Raw genomic sequence first — 16,771 nt, 5'->3', positions numbered from 1 at the left:
TGTAGCTATTCCAGATTTATGAGAATGTTTTCAAAGATTGAAAATGATGGAGGATATTGAATGCTGATATTAGAAAGATTTATCATAGAGAGGGGGTGAGGAATGAAATGGAGGTGGGCATTACCCAGTAAGCAAAGCCCTCCAGGCAAGAAATAGTATCCAGAGCTAGATCACTCTATCTGTGGTGTGGCTTCAGGTGTAAAGAAGGAAGGAGAATTGCAGATACAAGTAGAGTTTTAGAGTTGGCCATAACTTAAATTTATTTTAAAAGTCTAGTAATAGGTAGAGAGTTTATAGTGTGCCCGCAGCCACTAATCAAAGAAATGTGGTTTCAGTTTTCATTATCAATATATGAAGGTGGTTGTTCAGATGTTCGTTGGTTGACTTTTCAGATGATTGTGGTTAATCTAATAGTAAATTGTCTGTAGGAACATCATTAGGCTCTTGGATTGTACCCCTTACGTTACTGTTCTGAATCTTCCTTGTCTTGCTGAAAAACTTTCATCATATACTGTGTGGTTTTCTGAAATGGCCTGCGAATTGAGCTTATTTTTCAGCAAGGGCCAGGATATTAAAGTATGTCAAAGATGTGAAATCCACTTGGCTGGAGAATGGTGTGATATGAAGGAATCTGAGGTCAGATACTGCAGCTGTCTCTATACATGTAAAAACTTTAAATACAAATAATCTTTATTTGACATGTGCTCTACATTCTTGACCATGTTGTTTAAACTTTTTAGGGTATTTTCTTTCCTGAGTTATGTTACATCCCTACTTTGATTTCACATCAAAAATGGTTATGATTCTAAAAGAGGAATGATCTTTGATTCAGGGAAATAGTTGGAAATTATATCAGTAGGCTTCTGTGAATAAATACAGATAATTGTCTTTAAAAAGAGCCGTACTTTGAGCATTTCTAAGGATACTGTGGCTTTGTTTTTTCTAAGGATTGAAAAATTGGTCACATTCCTCAGATACAGGGATGTATCAGTCTAGCTCACCTCCTTGCCCTAGTGATTGACTCACAAATGGACATGCGACCCAAATCAATCCCAGCAGAGTAATCCTGGGACTTTTTTTGCAGAGCACCTGCATAAGGATTTCTCCCTTCCTCCCCACCCCCACCCCCTGGGGTCTCTAAGAGGATACGATATAATTGTGAAGCTATTGGAATCCTTACACTGTGAGAAGGAGGCTGCCCTGGTAATAGAGCTAATATTGACGGAGTCTGAGCTGAGACACATATACCCATTCTCTCTCTGTCTCTCTCTCTCCCTCTCTCTCGCTCTGTCACAAATACCAGATGAGCCTTTCAATCTGATCAGGTAGACTCGATAACTTAAAAGCCAATTTAAAATTGTTTTTCTTTTTTTTTTTTTAATATTTATTTATTTTTGAGACAGAGACAGAGCATGAACAGGGAGGGGCAGAGAGAGAGGGAGACACAGAGTCCAAAACAGGCTCCAGGCTCCAAGCTGTCAGCACAGAGCCCGATACGGGGCTCGAACCCACGAACCGTGAGATCATGACCTGAGCCGAAGTCGAACGCTTAAACAACTGAGCCACCCAGGTGCCCCTCAAATTGTTTTTTCTGTCTCTTGCAGCTAATCTAGTCATTATTAATGCATTGAATATGTTTTTGACACTTAAAAATACAGTGAAGATTAAGATTCAAAAGAAAGCAACCACTATGTACAGAGTTACTTGTACATGTGTACTTTCTTTTACTAAATCTCTGTGATTATCTCTTCCTTCCATGGACTCTGTTGTTGGAAAGTCTTTCATCCAGTTCTTCTATCTCTCTCAAGAACTCTTCCCTAGGGTCCGTTTCCCAGATTTGCTTCTATCCAGCTTCTTGCCTGGCTTTTCTTTATTTGTTCCTGAGCTTCAGAACTTGATGTGATTTTCTGCCAAAATCTATTGCCTATCTCTTTGCTCGTTTCTGGCATCAAAACATTTAATACCTCGCTTATTGAGATTACCCCAGTTGGATTCTGCTGTGTTTTATGACCTATGTCTCCTTTAAGGCGAAGCATAATTGTTTCTTCCTCTCCTGGGTGACTAGGTGTAGAGGCTTGGTTATACCAGAGTTAGGCAGTGGTTGGTTAGTTGCTTGTGGTGGCCATGCAGAAGAGGAGAGAGGGTACATGTTACAGGACACCCATAGTTCTGTTTCAAGTCCCATGATCTTTTAGGAGCAGTGTCCAAAGACTCTAACCCCTGACTTGTTAGACCTTTGCACCCTTCCTTTCCTGCAGTCCAAGCCTGGTCTGCACAGCCTGATCTGTTCCTTGCCAGATCCAGATCATTTCTGCAAGAGCCCCTTTTGCTTCTTTACTTAAAATATTTCAAACAAAATTGAATCATTTTTAAAGGGAGTTATATAGTTTTCCTTACTGCAGTCACAGATAAATAAAAAGAGGGAGACAGATCCTACTGTTCTAAGTTGCTTGAAATCTGTTTTTGAGTTGGTGTGATCTAAGCCAGGAAAGAGTTTGCAGTGGCCTGTGAATGGTATATAATGGAAGGAATTGGCAGGTAAGATTAAAATGGTCAAATGCTCCTGGGTGGCTCAGTTGGTTGAGCGTCTGACTCTTGATTTTGGCTTAGGTCATGACCTCATGGTTCATGGGATCAGCCCCGTGTCAGGCTGTGCTCTGTCAGTGCTGATGGCATGGAACCTGCTTGGGATTCTCTCTCATCACCCCCCCCCCCTTCGTCCCTCCCCCACTCACACGTGCACGTATATTCTCTCAGTGGAGGGGTGCCTGGGTGGCTCAGTTGGTTAAGTGTCCAACTTCGGTTCAGGTCATGATCTCGCGGTTCTTGAGTTCAAGCCCTGCGTCGGGCACTGTGCTGACAGCTCGGAGCCTGGAGCCTGCTTCGGATTCTGTGTCTCCCCCTCTCTGCCCCTTGCCCACTCAAACTCTTTCTCTCTCTCTCTCTCAAAAGTAAATGAACATTAAAAAAAAAAAAAGGTCAGTGGACCTTCAAAAGTCTTTGCATGATAAGCCCCAAAACAGAGAATTAGTTTCTCTAGGGAAGAGAAATTTGTGGGAAATTTTTGAGCAATAAGGTAATTTAATCAATTTTTTTACAATTTTGGAAATCTGTAGGCTGAGACATGAGCATACCAGGGAATTTGTGGAGTTGTAAGAGCACTTTTAAAAAGACAAGGGAAGGATTGGGTTCAGCAGTTAGGAAGAGTCAAGTGTAGTTGTGAGGTTTTGAGGTTGCAAGGCCTGAAAGAAAGTGGTAATGGTGTTGGAAAGAAGAACAGGAAAAGGGAATGCTTTGAGGGGAATGATGAGAGTGGTTTTTGATGTTTTGAGTGTAAGGTAATAGTGGCACATTAAGATGGGGATCGTGTTGGAGGCATTAGATTAGTTACCATATTAAGTGCTGGGAATATAACAGTGAGCAAACAGACAGTGTCCTTGCCTTTGGGGAGCTTGTGTTTTACTGGGAAAGACATAATAATGTGAATAAAACACTACGTGTAGCATGCTCAATAGTGGTAAGTGCTAAAGGGGAAAATAAATAAGAGAGATACATGTTTTGGGGATGGGGTTGAGATTTTAAATAGGGCAACCAAAGAAGGCCTCGTCAAGAAGGTGACTTTAAGAAAGAGTGGAAGGAAGTGAGGGAGCTGTCTTGGGGACCAGCAAATATGTGCCTAACGTGTTCAAGGAATAGCAAAGAGCTGAGGCAGAGAATAGTTGGAGATGAGGTCAGAGGGATCATGGGGCAGAGGTATGGGTCAGGGAGGGCCTGTGTTTCAGTCAGTATTGGGAGTTTTAGCTCTGATGGAGGTGGAAAGCCTTGGAGGATTTGGAGCAGAGAATTTGACATGATATGACTTACATTTCAGAGACTCACTCTGCTGTGTTGGGAACAGACTGGAAGGGTGTGAGCATAGAAACAGGGAGACCCCTTACGAGGCTGTTGTCTGTATTCAGGTGAGAGATGATGCGGCCTAAACTCGGGTGGCCGTGGTGGCCACAAAGATAGAATTGATAGGGTGAGCTAACAGATGTGATGGTGGTGGTGGTCGTGGTGGTGTGTGTGTGTGAGGTGGGGGGAGGGAGAGAGGGAGAGAGGGCAGCGAGGAAGGGAAGGAAGGAGGGATTGATTGATAACGGTAACAGGACTTTTTGCCCGAGTACCCAGTAGAAGGGAAATAGTTTGTTCTGTTCCTGTTAACTAAATAAAAAGGTACTTTCGGATGAACCACCTTAGGCAAACAAAGCTCCCAGTAACACCTATGCCTTTAAGAATGTTTGTAATAGGTCTCTAAAATGATATGTCTCTGGTCATAGTTTATAACGAAAGAAGCTTATTGGCAAGCCTTGTCGAGAACTCCCTGTGGAAATATCAATTGCTTTTCTTGGCTCCAAGGTATTTCCTGAACAGTGTATTATACTGTGTCCCAAGTGTGCCATTAAGGGATTTGAAAGTTTGCTAAAACATGTGTGGCAAGTGAGTGCTGTCACTTAAGCCCAGCCAGAGGAGCCAAAAATGAAAAGCAGCTCGTAGGTGGACTTTGTGACATGCGTTAGCTCTGAATCGGAGGCTCAGGTAGGAGGATAGGCAGGGCGTTATGTCCCATCCCGCGCACTGTTTGTAAACAGCCCAGTCAGCAGAAATGGCTTGTAGACATAGGTATGTGTAAATCTTTTGGAAAAACTCCATTATAGCAAGTTGATAGCAACCCTCTGCCCTGGGGGAATGTAATAGAATTTATTCACTTGGAATAGAACTTTCCAGCGCTAATATGGACTTGCTCTTTTTATAAGAGGTGATATAGCACTTTTCAAAGACGGCTTTTATGTTTAAGGAAGGGTTTTTCATTATCAGTCAACAGGAAAACTATGAAATGTTTCACGCTTGGAGTTTGGGTAAGCTAGCATGATGAAAATGTTTCTTGGCATTTTTATTTAGGATTCCGCTGGAATTGTTTCGTTACAGGAATTCTTTCTGTTGTTCCCCAGTTTTGAAATACATTATATTAATTATAAAAGGAAGGGAAAGAAACATCGAATCAATATCAAACCGTTTATGAAGTGACTAGTTTCTTGGTTCTGGTGACTTTGAGTTGCACTTTGCAGTTGATGTACTTTATAGCTTGGGGCGGATGTTTTCCACCCCCTTTCTGAGGGATGGATTAGTACTTTCACAACTCTGCAGCAATCAGGAAATGCCCAGATCTGGGCCTTTTCTCTTTTTTTAATCAGGCATTCACAATTTTTCTTGCCAAAACTATTGTTTTCAAATTGGGGAATGGTGAACTTTATGGTTACATTTGAGTTTACATTGAAACTGGAGTTGTAATATTGATTGGGTGATTGATTGATTGAAAGAGTGTGTGCGTGAGCTGGGGAGGGGCAGAGGGAGAGGGAGAGAGAATCTTAAGCAGACTCCACGCCCAGTGCAGAGCCTGATGCGGGGCTCCATCCCACAACCATGAGGTTATGGCCTGAGCCGAAATCAAAGAGTCAGATGCTTAACCCACGGAGCCCCCCGGGGGCCCCCAAACAGGAGCTGTCATTTAGATATGAAGGCTTAGAATTATTTAAAAATTTTTAAATATTTATTTATTTTTGAGAGACAGAGAGAGAGGGAGAGCACAAGTTGGGGAGGGGCAGAGAGGGGGGCAGGCAGAGGATCCGAAGCCGGCTCTGTGCTGACAGCAGAGAGCCCGACGTGGGGCTCAAACTTGAACTGTGAGATCATGAGCTGAACTGAAGTCGGATGCTTAGCCAACTGAGCCATTCCAGGCGCCACTAGAATTATTTTAGAAAAGTGCATTTATTTAAATGTCTTCCCATTTTATTCATTTGCATTTGGGTCTGTATTTGTATTTTCTTTTTATGGTGATTAAGTTTCAATTGTGGTAAAGTAACTGGTGACTTTTTCCTGGCTTCCAGACAGTGTGTTAATGGAGGGCAGTGCAGTCTTGTGCAGTGTCGTTTAGATAGGCATCTGAATTTCGCTGGTTCTTGTTGCTTGGTAGTTATTTTATTCACTTCTTGTCATTGTTTTTTTTTTAGAACGCTTCTTTTATAATTGATATAAGCCTTTCTCATTCTCTTCAGAAGAAAGGAAACCAATATTTATTGAGCATGTTTTAAACGCCAAGCGTTTTGGTAGCCTCTGGGGAATATAAGAAATGAATGTGGCGTGGTTTGCTGTCTGGTGGAAAAGCTAAATATGCAAACGAATAAATGGAATATAGCCTGATCAAGAAATCTTACAAATGAAAGAATAGTTAAGGAATAACAGTGAAGCAAAGCAAAAAAATAGAAAATTTCTTAAGAGAGGGAGGTTACCCACAGAAGCATTCACAGAAGAGCTGGATCTTGAATTTTGGGTATTTTCTGGCAGGCAAAAGATGCAGAGGCATTTCCTGCAGTGGATGTTAGTGGTAGGAGCTACGTGTGCAAAACTCACTCTGAATCTGTTGGCGGGAAATCTCCCACGGGAGTGAGTGTCCAAGACTAAGGATACTGGACACAGAGCCCTAGATCTGTGTGCATGTCACAGCTTTGCCATTTAGAGCTGTGGGACTGTGACATGTCTGACCCTGTTTTTGCCCTCTGAGATAGACATAGTTACTGTCCTGTGTATCACCCAGGGTCATTGTGGGGATCAAATCAGTTAATATGTGAAATGCACAGGGAAGATTGTGCATTAAGAAAATGACAAATGACAATAAAAGCCTTAGTGTTTAGCATATTCATAAGTATTTAAATTCTCTCTGCTTCACTAACTCCTGTTCCTTGTTGAACCCCCTTTATTTGAGTCTTTTCTCAGGGCTCTATTCTCCACTTCTCTTGTCAGTTGACACTTGGTTGGTCCTGGGGCAGCTTTGGTTAATTGTCAGTCCCCTGTGTTTAATTTCTTCCAGTACACTCTTCCCATCCCCACACCTACATTTCCAGCTGCCATCTGGATGTCCTCACCACCTTGGACATTTTGGGTGTAAAGGCTGAATTTGTTTTTCCCTTAAACAAATATTAAGCTCCAGACACCTGTCCCAAGAGCTTTTCATAAATTACCTCAGTTCCATAATAACCTTCTAATACTGGATACTCTTGTCCTCATTTTAAAGATTAAAAAAAAAAAAACACCCAAACAACCATCCTGAGATTCAAAGAGATTTAATAGTCTCTTAAACACTGAGAACAAACTGAGGGTTGATGGGGGCTGGGGGAGAGGGGAAAGTGGGTGATGGGCATTGAGGAGGGCACCTGTTGGGATGAGCACTGGGTGTTGTCTGGAAGCCAATTTGACAATACATTATATTTAATATTAAAAAAAGAGATTAAATAACTTTCCCAAAGTGGTATAGCTAGTAAGCGGCAGAGTGTGATGTGAACCCAGTAGTGTTGACTAGAGTTCCTGCTTTTAACCACTTTTCCTGACTTCCCCACTTCACCAACTTTATGGTAAAGACCCGACTCATTCGATTGGCATTTAGGGCTTTTTCATCCTTCTTTCTCACTCTTACGTACATTGTCACCATTACTTGCCTTTACTAATGGAAAATCGCACCTTCTTATCCCCTTGCTTTTGCATAAATGTCCTTTCCCAGTGTAGTATTGTCTTTTTCCATGGGTTCACCTGTCAAATCTGGAGGGAGGCAGGACAACATATTGTAATAAGCCTGCACAGGAGTCGAATGGGTCTGTTTTCTACTTTGCTGCACGGTTCTGATGTGTTCTACAAAAGGCTGGACAGTTTCCATTCAGACCAGCAGTATAGTGCTGTACATTCTTGCTAATAACATTTGATATTGTCAGGATTTTCAGTTTTTGCCTACCCGTGGCTTTGTAGTGACATCTCATTGTGGTGGTTGTTTTTTTAAATTTTTTAAAATGTTAATTTATTTTTGAGGGAAACAGAGACAGAGCATGAGCAGGGGAGGGGCAGAGAGAGGGAGACACAGAATCCGAAGCAGGCTCCAGGCTCTGAGTTGTCAGCACAGAGCCCGACGCAGGGCTTGAACACAAGAACCGTGAGATCATGACCTGAGTTAGACACTTAACAGACTGAGCCACCCAGGCACCCCTCTGATGACTAATGAGGCTGAGCACCTTTCCATCTTTACTGGCTGGTTAGCATTTCTGTCTTGTAAAGTGCCTTTAAGCCTTTTCCCCATTTCTCTGTTGGATTTTCTGTCTTTCATTGATCTGTAGGAGCTTTTTATGTTCTGGATATGAGCGTATCTATGGCTTATCTTTAACAAATATTTTTAGTGTTATCTTAGAATAGAAGGAAAAATTTTATTTTACTGGAGTTTAATTTATCATTATTTTTTAAGGCAGTGCTTTTGTGTCTGTCTAGTACGTATTCCCCTATATATTTTCTCAGGTAGTGTTTCCTAAAATTCTGCCAGTCTTTTATAGTAGCTTCTTCCTTAGTCATTTTCTACTTACATAATTGCATAGGGTCTCTGATTTGGCAGACATTCTTGTGTTCGAAGTAGGGGGATTCTACAAAGTGTTTTGCCATTCCTTTGCTAAACAGGGCTTATGTTCCTCTTAAAGTACAGAAGTCATGATGCACCCATCCTCTTTTCTAAAAGGTGTGTCTCCTCTCTTGTGTCTCTGAACTCAAGATTCTGGGCTTAGGCCTCTACCTTTCCTTTCAATAGTAAGCTTCTCATAGGCTTCCCTTAATTTCATTCTAAGAGTTATCAGGCCTCCTCCCTGGTACTGCTGAAGAGGCCAGATTACTGCTGTCCGTCCCCCAGAGCACAAGGATTGTAGCCTGATGGGGAAAGGGGATCATCTGGTCCTCTCATCGCACTGCCACACCATTCTGTCACCCAATTTTACATCCCAAAAGGAGATGATAGGTAGATGACAGACTTACCCTTGGTCAAGCTGACTGCAGGGTATCTCTGACAAATATTTCTGTGTGCATGTGTGTGCGCATTTGTGTTTGGGAAGGAGGGTTTCAGGAATTCAAAATTAAAAAGTATTGTTGAGTGCTGTTGTTTCTTGAGCATTTTTAGTAGCTTCAAGTGACACTTTTATTTCAGAGCCATATGCCCCAGCTGATATCTGCCTGTATTTTCCTTGTTTATTTTTGTTAGCAGGGTTTATGTGATGCTCATCCTACCCTGTTCATGGAACAAGACAGAGAGAGAAAAAGTTCTGTGTGACCCAGTGATTTGCTTCCCTCACTGATCCGTTTCTGTCCTGTCCTCCAGAGACTAGACTAAACCTCCAAGGGAGAATAACCCCAGTTGCAGCATGCACTGGGAGTAAGACGTACAGTCAGCTGCCTCACCCTCGGGTCTGTGGAGGAACCCAGAGGAGTTTTTAAAGTCCTCAGTTCACCAGGTCAGTGATATATCCATTTTCTTCAGGGCCCCCCTCTTTCACTCTGAGCCCAGAGCTCCAAAATATTCATCAGCCTGGACTGGTGGCCTTCAGCACCAGACCCTTGACTCTCCCTACCTGTGCTTTCTTACAGAGTTTTTTCTGTCTACTTAGATGTGTATTTTTCTGTGGAGGAAGGGTTTACAGCTTTCATCGGATTCTCAGAGGGATCTGCTAAAGGTCAAAGCTGAAAACCACTGAGTTGGACTTTTCAACATTTTCAAGGTCAATCCCACAGAAGAAGTGCTCTTACTTTACAGATCTAAGGAAAATTGGGCTACTGGTTTCTGACCCACATACTCTTGTGTCTGGAAACCATTGTGAAAGTTCTTTTGCATCCTGATCATATTTTATACTCATTTTTTCAACCCATTTACCCATCTGTTTGGTGATCAAATATGGAGCACCTAGGATGATTCTGCAAGTTGCTGTAGAATATACAAAGATATGTAAGATACAACTGGTAAGCATGTGAGGTAATGGATCATGCTAATCATATGTGTACGTAGCACTAACATAGTGAAGAAATGGCAAAGTGCCATAGAGGTACATATAAATTGCTTTGAGACTTCGAAACAGGGAGAGATTACTCTTGCCTGGGACAGGTAGTGGGGAGGAACTGGGGAGACTGTGCAGTGGACTCTGGCTTGTAGAAAACCAAGCCAATTGGACGAAGCCTTGGGAGACAGATTTAGATATGTGGAGATGTTAGATGCAGTGTGCCACCTCCTGTTCTTTGTCCACTCAAATGAGATTGGGCATACCCTGTGTCAGGCCTAGCCATGCTCACTTCACGGAGTTTTACAGTTTATCAGAGAAGGTAGACTCCGAACAAGTTCTTTCCTAATCAGCTGCTGTATTCGTTCAATGAACATATATCTGAGTGGCTACGAATAGCTCTTCTCAACTCTTGCAATATAGCAGTGAATAAAATAGCCCCTGTGCTCATGAAACCTACATTTTAGTTGGGAGACAGGAAGTACCTAAGCATGTAATATATTGCCAAGTAGGGATAAGTACAGTGATGAAAAATAAAGCAGGGCAAGAGGATAGAGTAATGACAGCCAGGTGGGGCTGTTTCAGTTAACGTGATCGGGGAAGGCCTCTCTAAGAGAAGGACATTGGAGGAGAGACGTGAACAAAATGAAGAGATTGAGACCTAAGAATAGCTGGGCACAGAGTTTTCTAGGTTGAGGGAATGGCAATGCAAAAAGCCTCGGGATGGATGGTTTTAGTGTTCTGGGAATAGCAATAAAATCTCTAGGATTGGAGTGTAATTTGCAAGGAAGAAGTTATAGAAAATGAGACTGGAACAGTAACAGGGGCCTGGTTTGACAAGGCTTTGTGGCATGATAATGGAATGGTGTTGGAAGCCATTGGGAGAATGACATGATCTGATTTACGTTTTAAATTTTTTTAAATGTTTGTTTATTTTTTGGGAGAGAGAGAGAGAGAGCAAATGAGGGAGAGGCAGAGAGAGAGAGAGAGAGAGGGAGACACAGAATCCACAGCAGGTTCCAGGCTCCAAGCTGTCAGCACAGAGCCCGATGTGGGGCTTGAACCCATGAGCCGTGAGATCATGACCTGAGCTGAAGTCGGACGCTCAGCCGACGAAGCCACCCAGGAGCCCCCTGATTTATGGTTTTTTTTTTTTTTAATTTTTTTTCAATGTTTTTTAATTTATTTTTGGGACAGAGAGAGACAGAGCATGAACGGGGGAGGGGCAGAGAGAGAGGGAGACACAGAATCGGAAACAGGCTCCAGGCTCCGAGCCATCAGCCCAGAGCCTGACGCGGGGCTCGAACTCCCGGACCGCGAGATCGTGACCTGGCTGAAGTCGGACAATTAACCGACTGCGCCACCCAGGCGCCCCTAATTTATGTTTTATTTATTTATTTTTTTTTTTTTTATTTAAAAAAAAATTTTTTTTTCAACGTTTATTTATTTTTGGGACAGAGAGAGACAGAGCATGAACAGGGGAGGGGCAGAGAGAGAGGGAGACACAGAATCGGAAACAGGCTCCAGGCTCTGAGCCATCAGCCCAGAGCCTGACGCGGGGCTCGAACTCACGGACCGCGAGATCGTGACCTGGCTGAAGTCGGACGCTTAACCGACTGCGCCACCAGGCGCCCCTAATTTATGTTTTAAAAGCATCACTGTAACTGCTTTGGTCCAAAACGGAAATCAGGAGACTGGTTATCACAGTAGTTCAGCAAGGAGATAAAAGTTGCTTGTGCAGTGGCAGTGTAAATGTCAAGAAGAGATATTTGAAAGGAAGGACCAGCGGGCTCTTCTGATGGATTGGATATGGGGCATGAGAGGAAGGTGACATGGTCTGGTGCCATCTGCTGGGAGAGCAAATGCTGGGAGAGGAGTGGGTTCTAGTGGGGACCAAGGGTTGGCTTTCTCGTTTCAGGTGCCAACAAATATCCAAAGGAAGGTGTCAGGTAGGCAATTGGATAGGAGTCTGGCATTCAGGGGAAAGGTTGAGGCTAGGCATTTAATTTCGGGAGTTATTAGCGTATAGAGAGGTTTAAAGCCATGAGACTGGATGAAATCACCTGGGGAGTGAGTGTAAATGGATCCTGTCCCTAGTGTTGTTTAACGTGCTCCTCTGATCCCTGTTTCAGGTCAGATTCAAGGTCAGTTTGGGGGAAAAATACTTTATGGATAATGGTATGTATTTACAATTATAATCCATCAGGAAGCACTACGGTTCTTTCTCTTTTTAAGATATTTATATTGATTAGTCAGTACAGGTATTGCTACTCTGGTTCATTTATTATAAAACTCCATCCCCATCAGGTTATGACTTAATTGGTTTCAGCAACCATTGAGAATCATTTCCTAAATCCATTATTTCAATAGGGATGGCAAAATGTGATATTGAACGTCTTTCCTTCCTTCTTAACTAGCTGAAACTTCAGTCAAGAAGAACTTCACTTCATCAATTATTTGGTTAACCTGAGGTAGGTTGTACAGGAAAGGGGATAAATGCTTAAGGTTGACCAGTGAGAGCTTTTTCATGGGGATTCCTGAGTTTTTTAGATAAGATCCTAGTAGCCTTTGATAGCTTCCTTATTTTCCTGGTATGACAAGATGTTCCAGGTTCATCTTATCTATTTTCTGCTCCAGACTTGAATTAGCCATTTCTCTAAGGGTCCTGCAACCCTCACTCTTAACCAGAGTGTGATATGGAGTAGTTTTAGAGTGTCTTTTTTATCCTGTGGTCTTATGATGATCTTTAAAAAAAAAAATTTTTTTTAATGTTTATTCATTTTTGAGAGATGGAGAAAGACAGAGCATGAGTGGGGGAGGGGCAGAGAGCGAGGGAGACACAGAATCCGAAGCAGGCTCCAGGCTCTGAGCTGTCAGCATAGAGCCCAAGCCAGGGCTCAAACCCATGGACTGGGGGGTCATGACCTGAGCTCAAGTTGATGCTTAACTGCCTGAGCCACCCAGGCGCCCCAGTCTTTTACATTTTTAAAGAATGTATTTCTGTTCTTTCATGTGCTGGTACAACAAAATAGAATAAAAATACTTCTAAATACAGGATATTAATTTATATTTTTACTACATATTTTCGAATGACTTGATTCATGAAGTCCTGCCTCTGTACAACATTTTTGATACAGTAACTCAAAAGTAAATTTAGTGCCTAAAATACTAATTCTTAAATGTAGCTAATCTAAACCATGGAGATTGTCATAAAGTCAGAACCAGGCTCTGGTTTTAAAATGTGCTATACAATCAGCCTTGGCATACTGTGGTGATTGCTTTCCCCTGATCTCCTCTTCGCATTGACTTTTATTTGAACCTTTTACTTTTGAGCCAAAGCATAATCCTTTCTTTTTCTTATGGATCATTAGTTTTATTTATTTTTTAATATGAAATTTATTGTCAGATTGGTTTCCACACAACACCCAGTGCTCATCCCAACAGGTGCCCTCCTCAATACCCATCTCCCACCCCCCATCAACCCTCAGTTTGTTCTCAGTTTTTAAGAGTCGACCCTATGACCCAGCAATAGCACTGCTAGGAATTTACCCAAGGGATACATGCATAGGGGCACCTGTACCCATAGCAGCACTTTAAACAATAGCCAAATTATGGAAAGAGCCTAAATGTTCATCAACTGATGAATGGATAAAGAAATTGTGGTTCATATACACAATGGAATACTACGTGGCCATGAGAAAGAATGAAATATGGCCTTTTGTAGCAATGTGGATGGAACTGGAGAGTGTGATGCTAAGTGAAATAAGCCATACAGAGAAAGACAGATACCATATGTTTTCACTCTTATGTGGATCCTGAGAAACTTAACAGAAGACCATGGGGGAGGGGAAGGAGAAAAAAAAAAAAAAGGGAGGGAGCCAAACCATAAAAGCATAATTCTTAATAGCAGAATCATGGCAATTACAGAATTGTTATGTTTTGTGCGCGCGCACACACACACACACACATGCATATGGAAAAAGACTACTTTTCGTTGTAGGATAGTTAAGCATTCAAATTTGATAATCTCAGAATTCTGATTCCCCTTGTAAGATTTTCTTCATGGCCTGTGGGAACCAAATCCTTTGTGAAACCATTAGTGGCAGAAATACATACATAATGGAAACCAAAAGCACGGACTCTTAGCTTAACATCTTTCCAGAAGACTGTATGCTACCAGTGAGTCTAACTCTAGCACGCCAGTCATTCTCTCTCTCTGAGAGAAATTATGTGTGGGAATGGTGCAGAAAAAACAATAGATCAGTGATCCTGTTGTAGCCACCATGCTTTAGACACAGAGTGTGCCCACATACCTCATGCCTGTGCTTTGGGCTGTTCTGACAATGCTCAAGGGTGTAAATTCTTTGAGGATGGTCAGGGGCAGATCTTCCCATTACTGAGTTTGCCAGACACCGATGTCAAGTTCTTTTTCTTTCCTAACTTGTCAGCAAATTCTGTTTTTTGAATGATCTATGTTGGGTCAGGTATGAAAACCGGACTTATGTGATAAGCGGAGTTGGGTTTATGATTGTATATTAATTTAAAGACCTAACTATGGTTTTACTCTTATGTTCTCATGCAGTAAGAGGCCTAAGGGGATCTTTTTAGAGATTTCTGGCCTAACCAGCTGATTTTTTTTCTTCTATCAAAGAAAAGGAACCTTCAAACTTCTCATAATGAAATAATGAACAAATGGATGAATGAAAGAATGAACAAATGATTGAATGAATCTGACAACAGTCAAAACATGGCAAGAGTTGAAAGAAAATTTCATTAAATATATTCGGAAATTGGGAATCAAGAAAATGCTATTAAAGGGCACAATTTTACTCTGGAAAATTATTGCTTACACGTTTTTCTGTTACCGCATTTTCTTGAAGTCACTTTTTTAAAAACTTGGGAATATATTCTTAGAATCTTTATTCTGATTGTGAATACCTTTGTAGTATTTTACTTTGATTTTTTGGCTGAATATAATATTCATTGTCTGGGGATGGTTATGTTGTTAATTGGAATCTGTGACATGAAAATGTTTTGGGAAAGATTTCTTTTAATAGCTTTCTCTGCCTTGTGTGAAACAAAGACCCCTTATTAATATGATCTTTGTGTGGTCTAATTCAGATGTTAATCTGGCTTGTTGAAGGCAGGCATCTAACTTGAAACTTTAAGTTTAAACTCAGAAAAATATTAGACCTCTCAAATATAAACACATTGAGAAACTGCTACAGAAATCCATAGAAATCAAATGCCATAGAAATCAAAGTACTGACATATGACTGTTATGTGACAAATCATTAAGTGGATTAGTATCTGGACTCTTCTTCTGTTTGCTTTACTCCTTTTCTCTTTTTTGAAAATATTGTCATATAATGCTTCCTTAGTTCTATAAATATCCATCAGTTGTGTGCTTTGTATACTGATTTCAAGCCTCAGAATGGAGAATTAAGAGTTTACGTTTTTTATGAGAACATTTACAAACTCTTATTTACAGTTAATTTTGTTTTTTTTCCATTTCACCTTATATTCTTGTGGCTTCATTTGGGAGCACAGTAACATACTATGTTGAGTTCTTTTATCACCTCTGAAGATATTCATTGATCCCTTGTGATGAACCCTTGTGAAGCAGCATAGTCCTTGTGGTATTCAGGGCCTCTGATGAGGGGATGAAAATGTACATCAGAAAAATGAGGAGCAGATATGACATTAATCTTGGGCACCTTGAGGAGCTGAGTGCCACCCTGGCATTGCTGAATTGATCATTTCCATAAGGTGTCCGTGTACCTGGGAAATAAATATTTTTTTTCAGGCTACATGGCGAGTGTCCATTGCTTTGAGCTTCTGAATGTGCAGTTTTTTTCCTTCAGAAAGGAAAATGAAAAAAGCTAAATCTGTTATTTCCTGTTCTTCCCTCCAGTGATTTAGCAGAACTTTTCTATTTTCTTCAGGTAATTAAACCAGAGAGCAATGACAAAGAAACAGAAGGTACCGATGAATTAGATCTCCCTGAAGAGCTCTGTGGAAGCCATCTCCCGCAGCAGTCCGTGAAAGGCTATAATGACAGTCCTGATGTCATTATAGAGGCTCAGTTTGATGACAGCGACTCAGAAGATGGACATGGCAACACACAGAATGTTCTGGTTGATGGTGTTCAGAAACTCTCAGTTTGTGTTCATGACAAAGGTGAGTACTGGATTGCTGCCTGACATTTTATTTTACGCTAACCTGATTGTTTTCAGTTTTGGGAGCCTCTCTGTGCTACAGACCTAATCACATGGTACATTTGGGACCTTCCCAATTTCTAACCAGTGGCAGCTTTTAGGACAGCTTCTGGCTGCTGGTTCCTGTGGTTAGTGGTTGCTGTTGTCCTTTCCTAATGGGTCTTGGGTTGTATTGATAGCCAACCTTGACATTTCCTGTGATGTGCCCAGTCCACCCCTGTGGCTCATATGAACAGAATTAAACTGATCTTTCAAATCCAAAAAAGCACTTCATTTTGCCCTTCATTTTGCTTTAACTCAGTATCTTTTTGTCATTGGTGGTGGGACCGGATCACCTTAGATTTGATAAGTAGATTATCTTTTCAAAGTGTTTTGATTCTAAACCTTGAAAAAACCCAGTCTTATTGTCTCTAATCAAAATCTAAGCCATGTGTCCTCCGGATGCAGAAGAAAGCAGTTGCAAATACATTGGGGGAGAGCCATGACCAAGGGCCTAGCTGACTCTAGGAGACTAAAGGGAAAGTAGCCCCCCCAAATTGGAATATTTTACTGGATAGATGTCTAAGACATTTTAAATACAGGGAGTATATTTTCCAGCCAAATTGAGTTCTATCTGTACTATGAAATGGAAACGATTGACCTGGCTAGGCCAACTAGATTATGAGG

General features: G+C 41.5%; 1 protein-coding gene across 9 annotated transcripts in view; it reads left to right on the top strand.

Moving 5' to 3' along the window:
• DIS3L2 (DIS3 like 3'-5' exoribonuclease 2) overlaps positions 1-16,771 on the top strand; it is a 350,479-nt gene that overhangs the window by 109,227 nt on the left and 224,481 nt on the right. For all 9 annotated transcript variants that reach the window (XR_007154750.1, XM_047870804.1, XM_047870806.1 and 6 more), the window contains exon 6: positions 15,833-16,067. Coding sequence is in view for 8 of the 9 variants with exons in the window: in XM_047870804.1 (XP_047726760.1) it covers positions 15,833-16,067 (235 nt within the window). In the remaining variant the exon portion in view is untranslated. The remainder of the gene's footprint in view (positions 1-15,832; positions 16,068-16,771) is intronic.

This window comes from Prionailurus viverrinus, chromosome C1 (genome assembly GCF_022837055.1).
Source record: "Prionailurus viverrinus isolate Anna chromosome C1, UM_Priviv_1.0, whole genome shotgun sequence".
In the NCBI taxonomy this organism is placed as follows: domain Eukaryota; kingdom Metazoa; phylum Chordata; class Mammalia; order Carnivora; family Felidae; genus Prionailurus; species Prionailurus viverrinus.
Note: the sequence above shows the minus strand (reverse complement) of the source record. Positions and strands in the feature narration are given on the sequence as shown.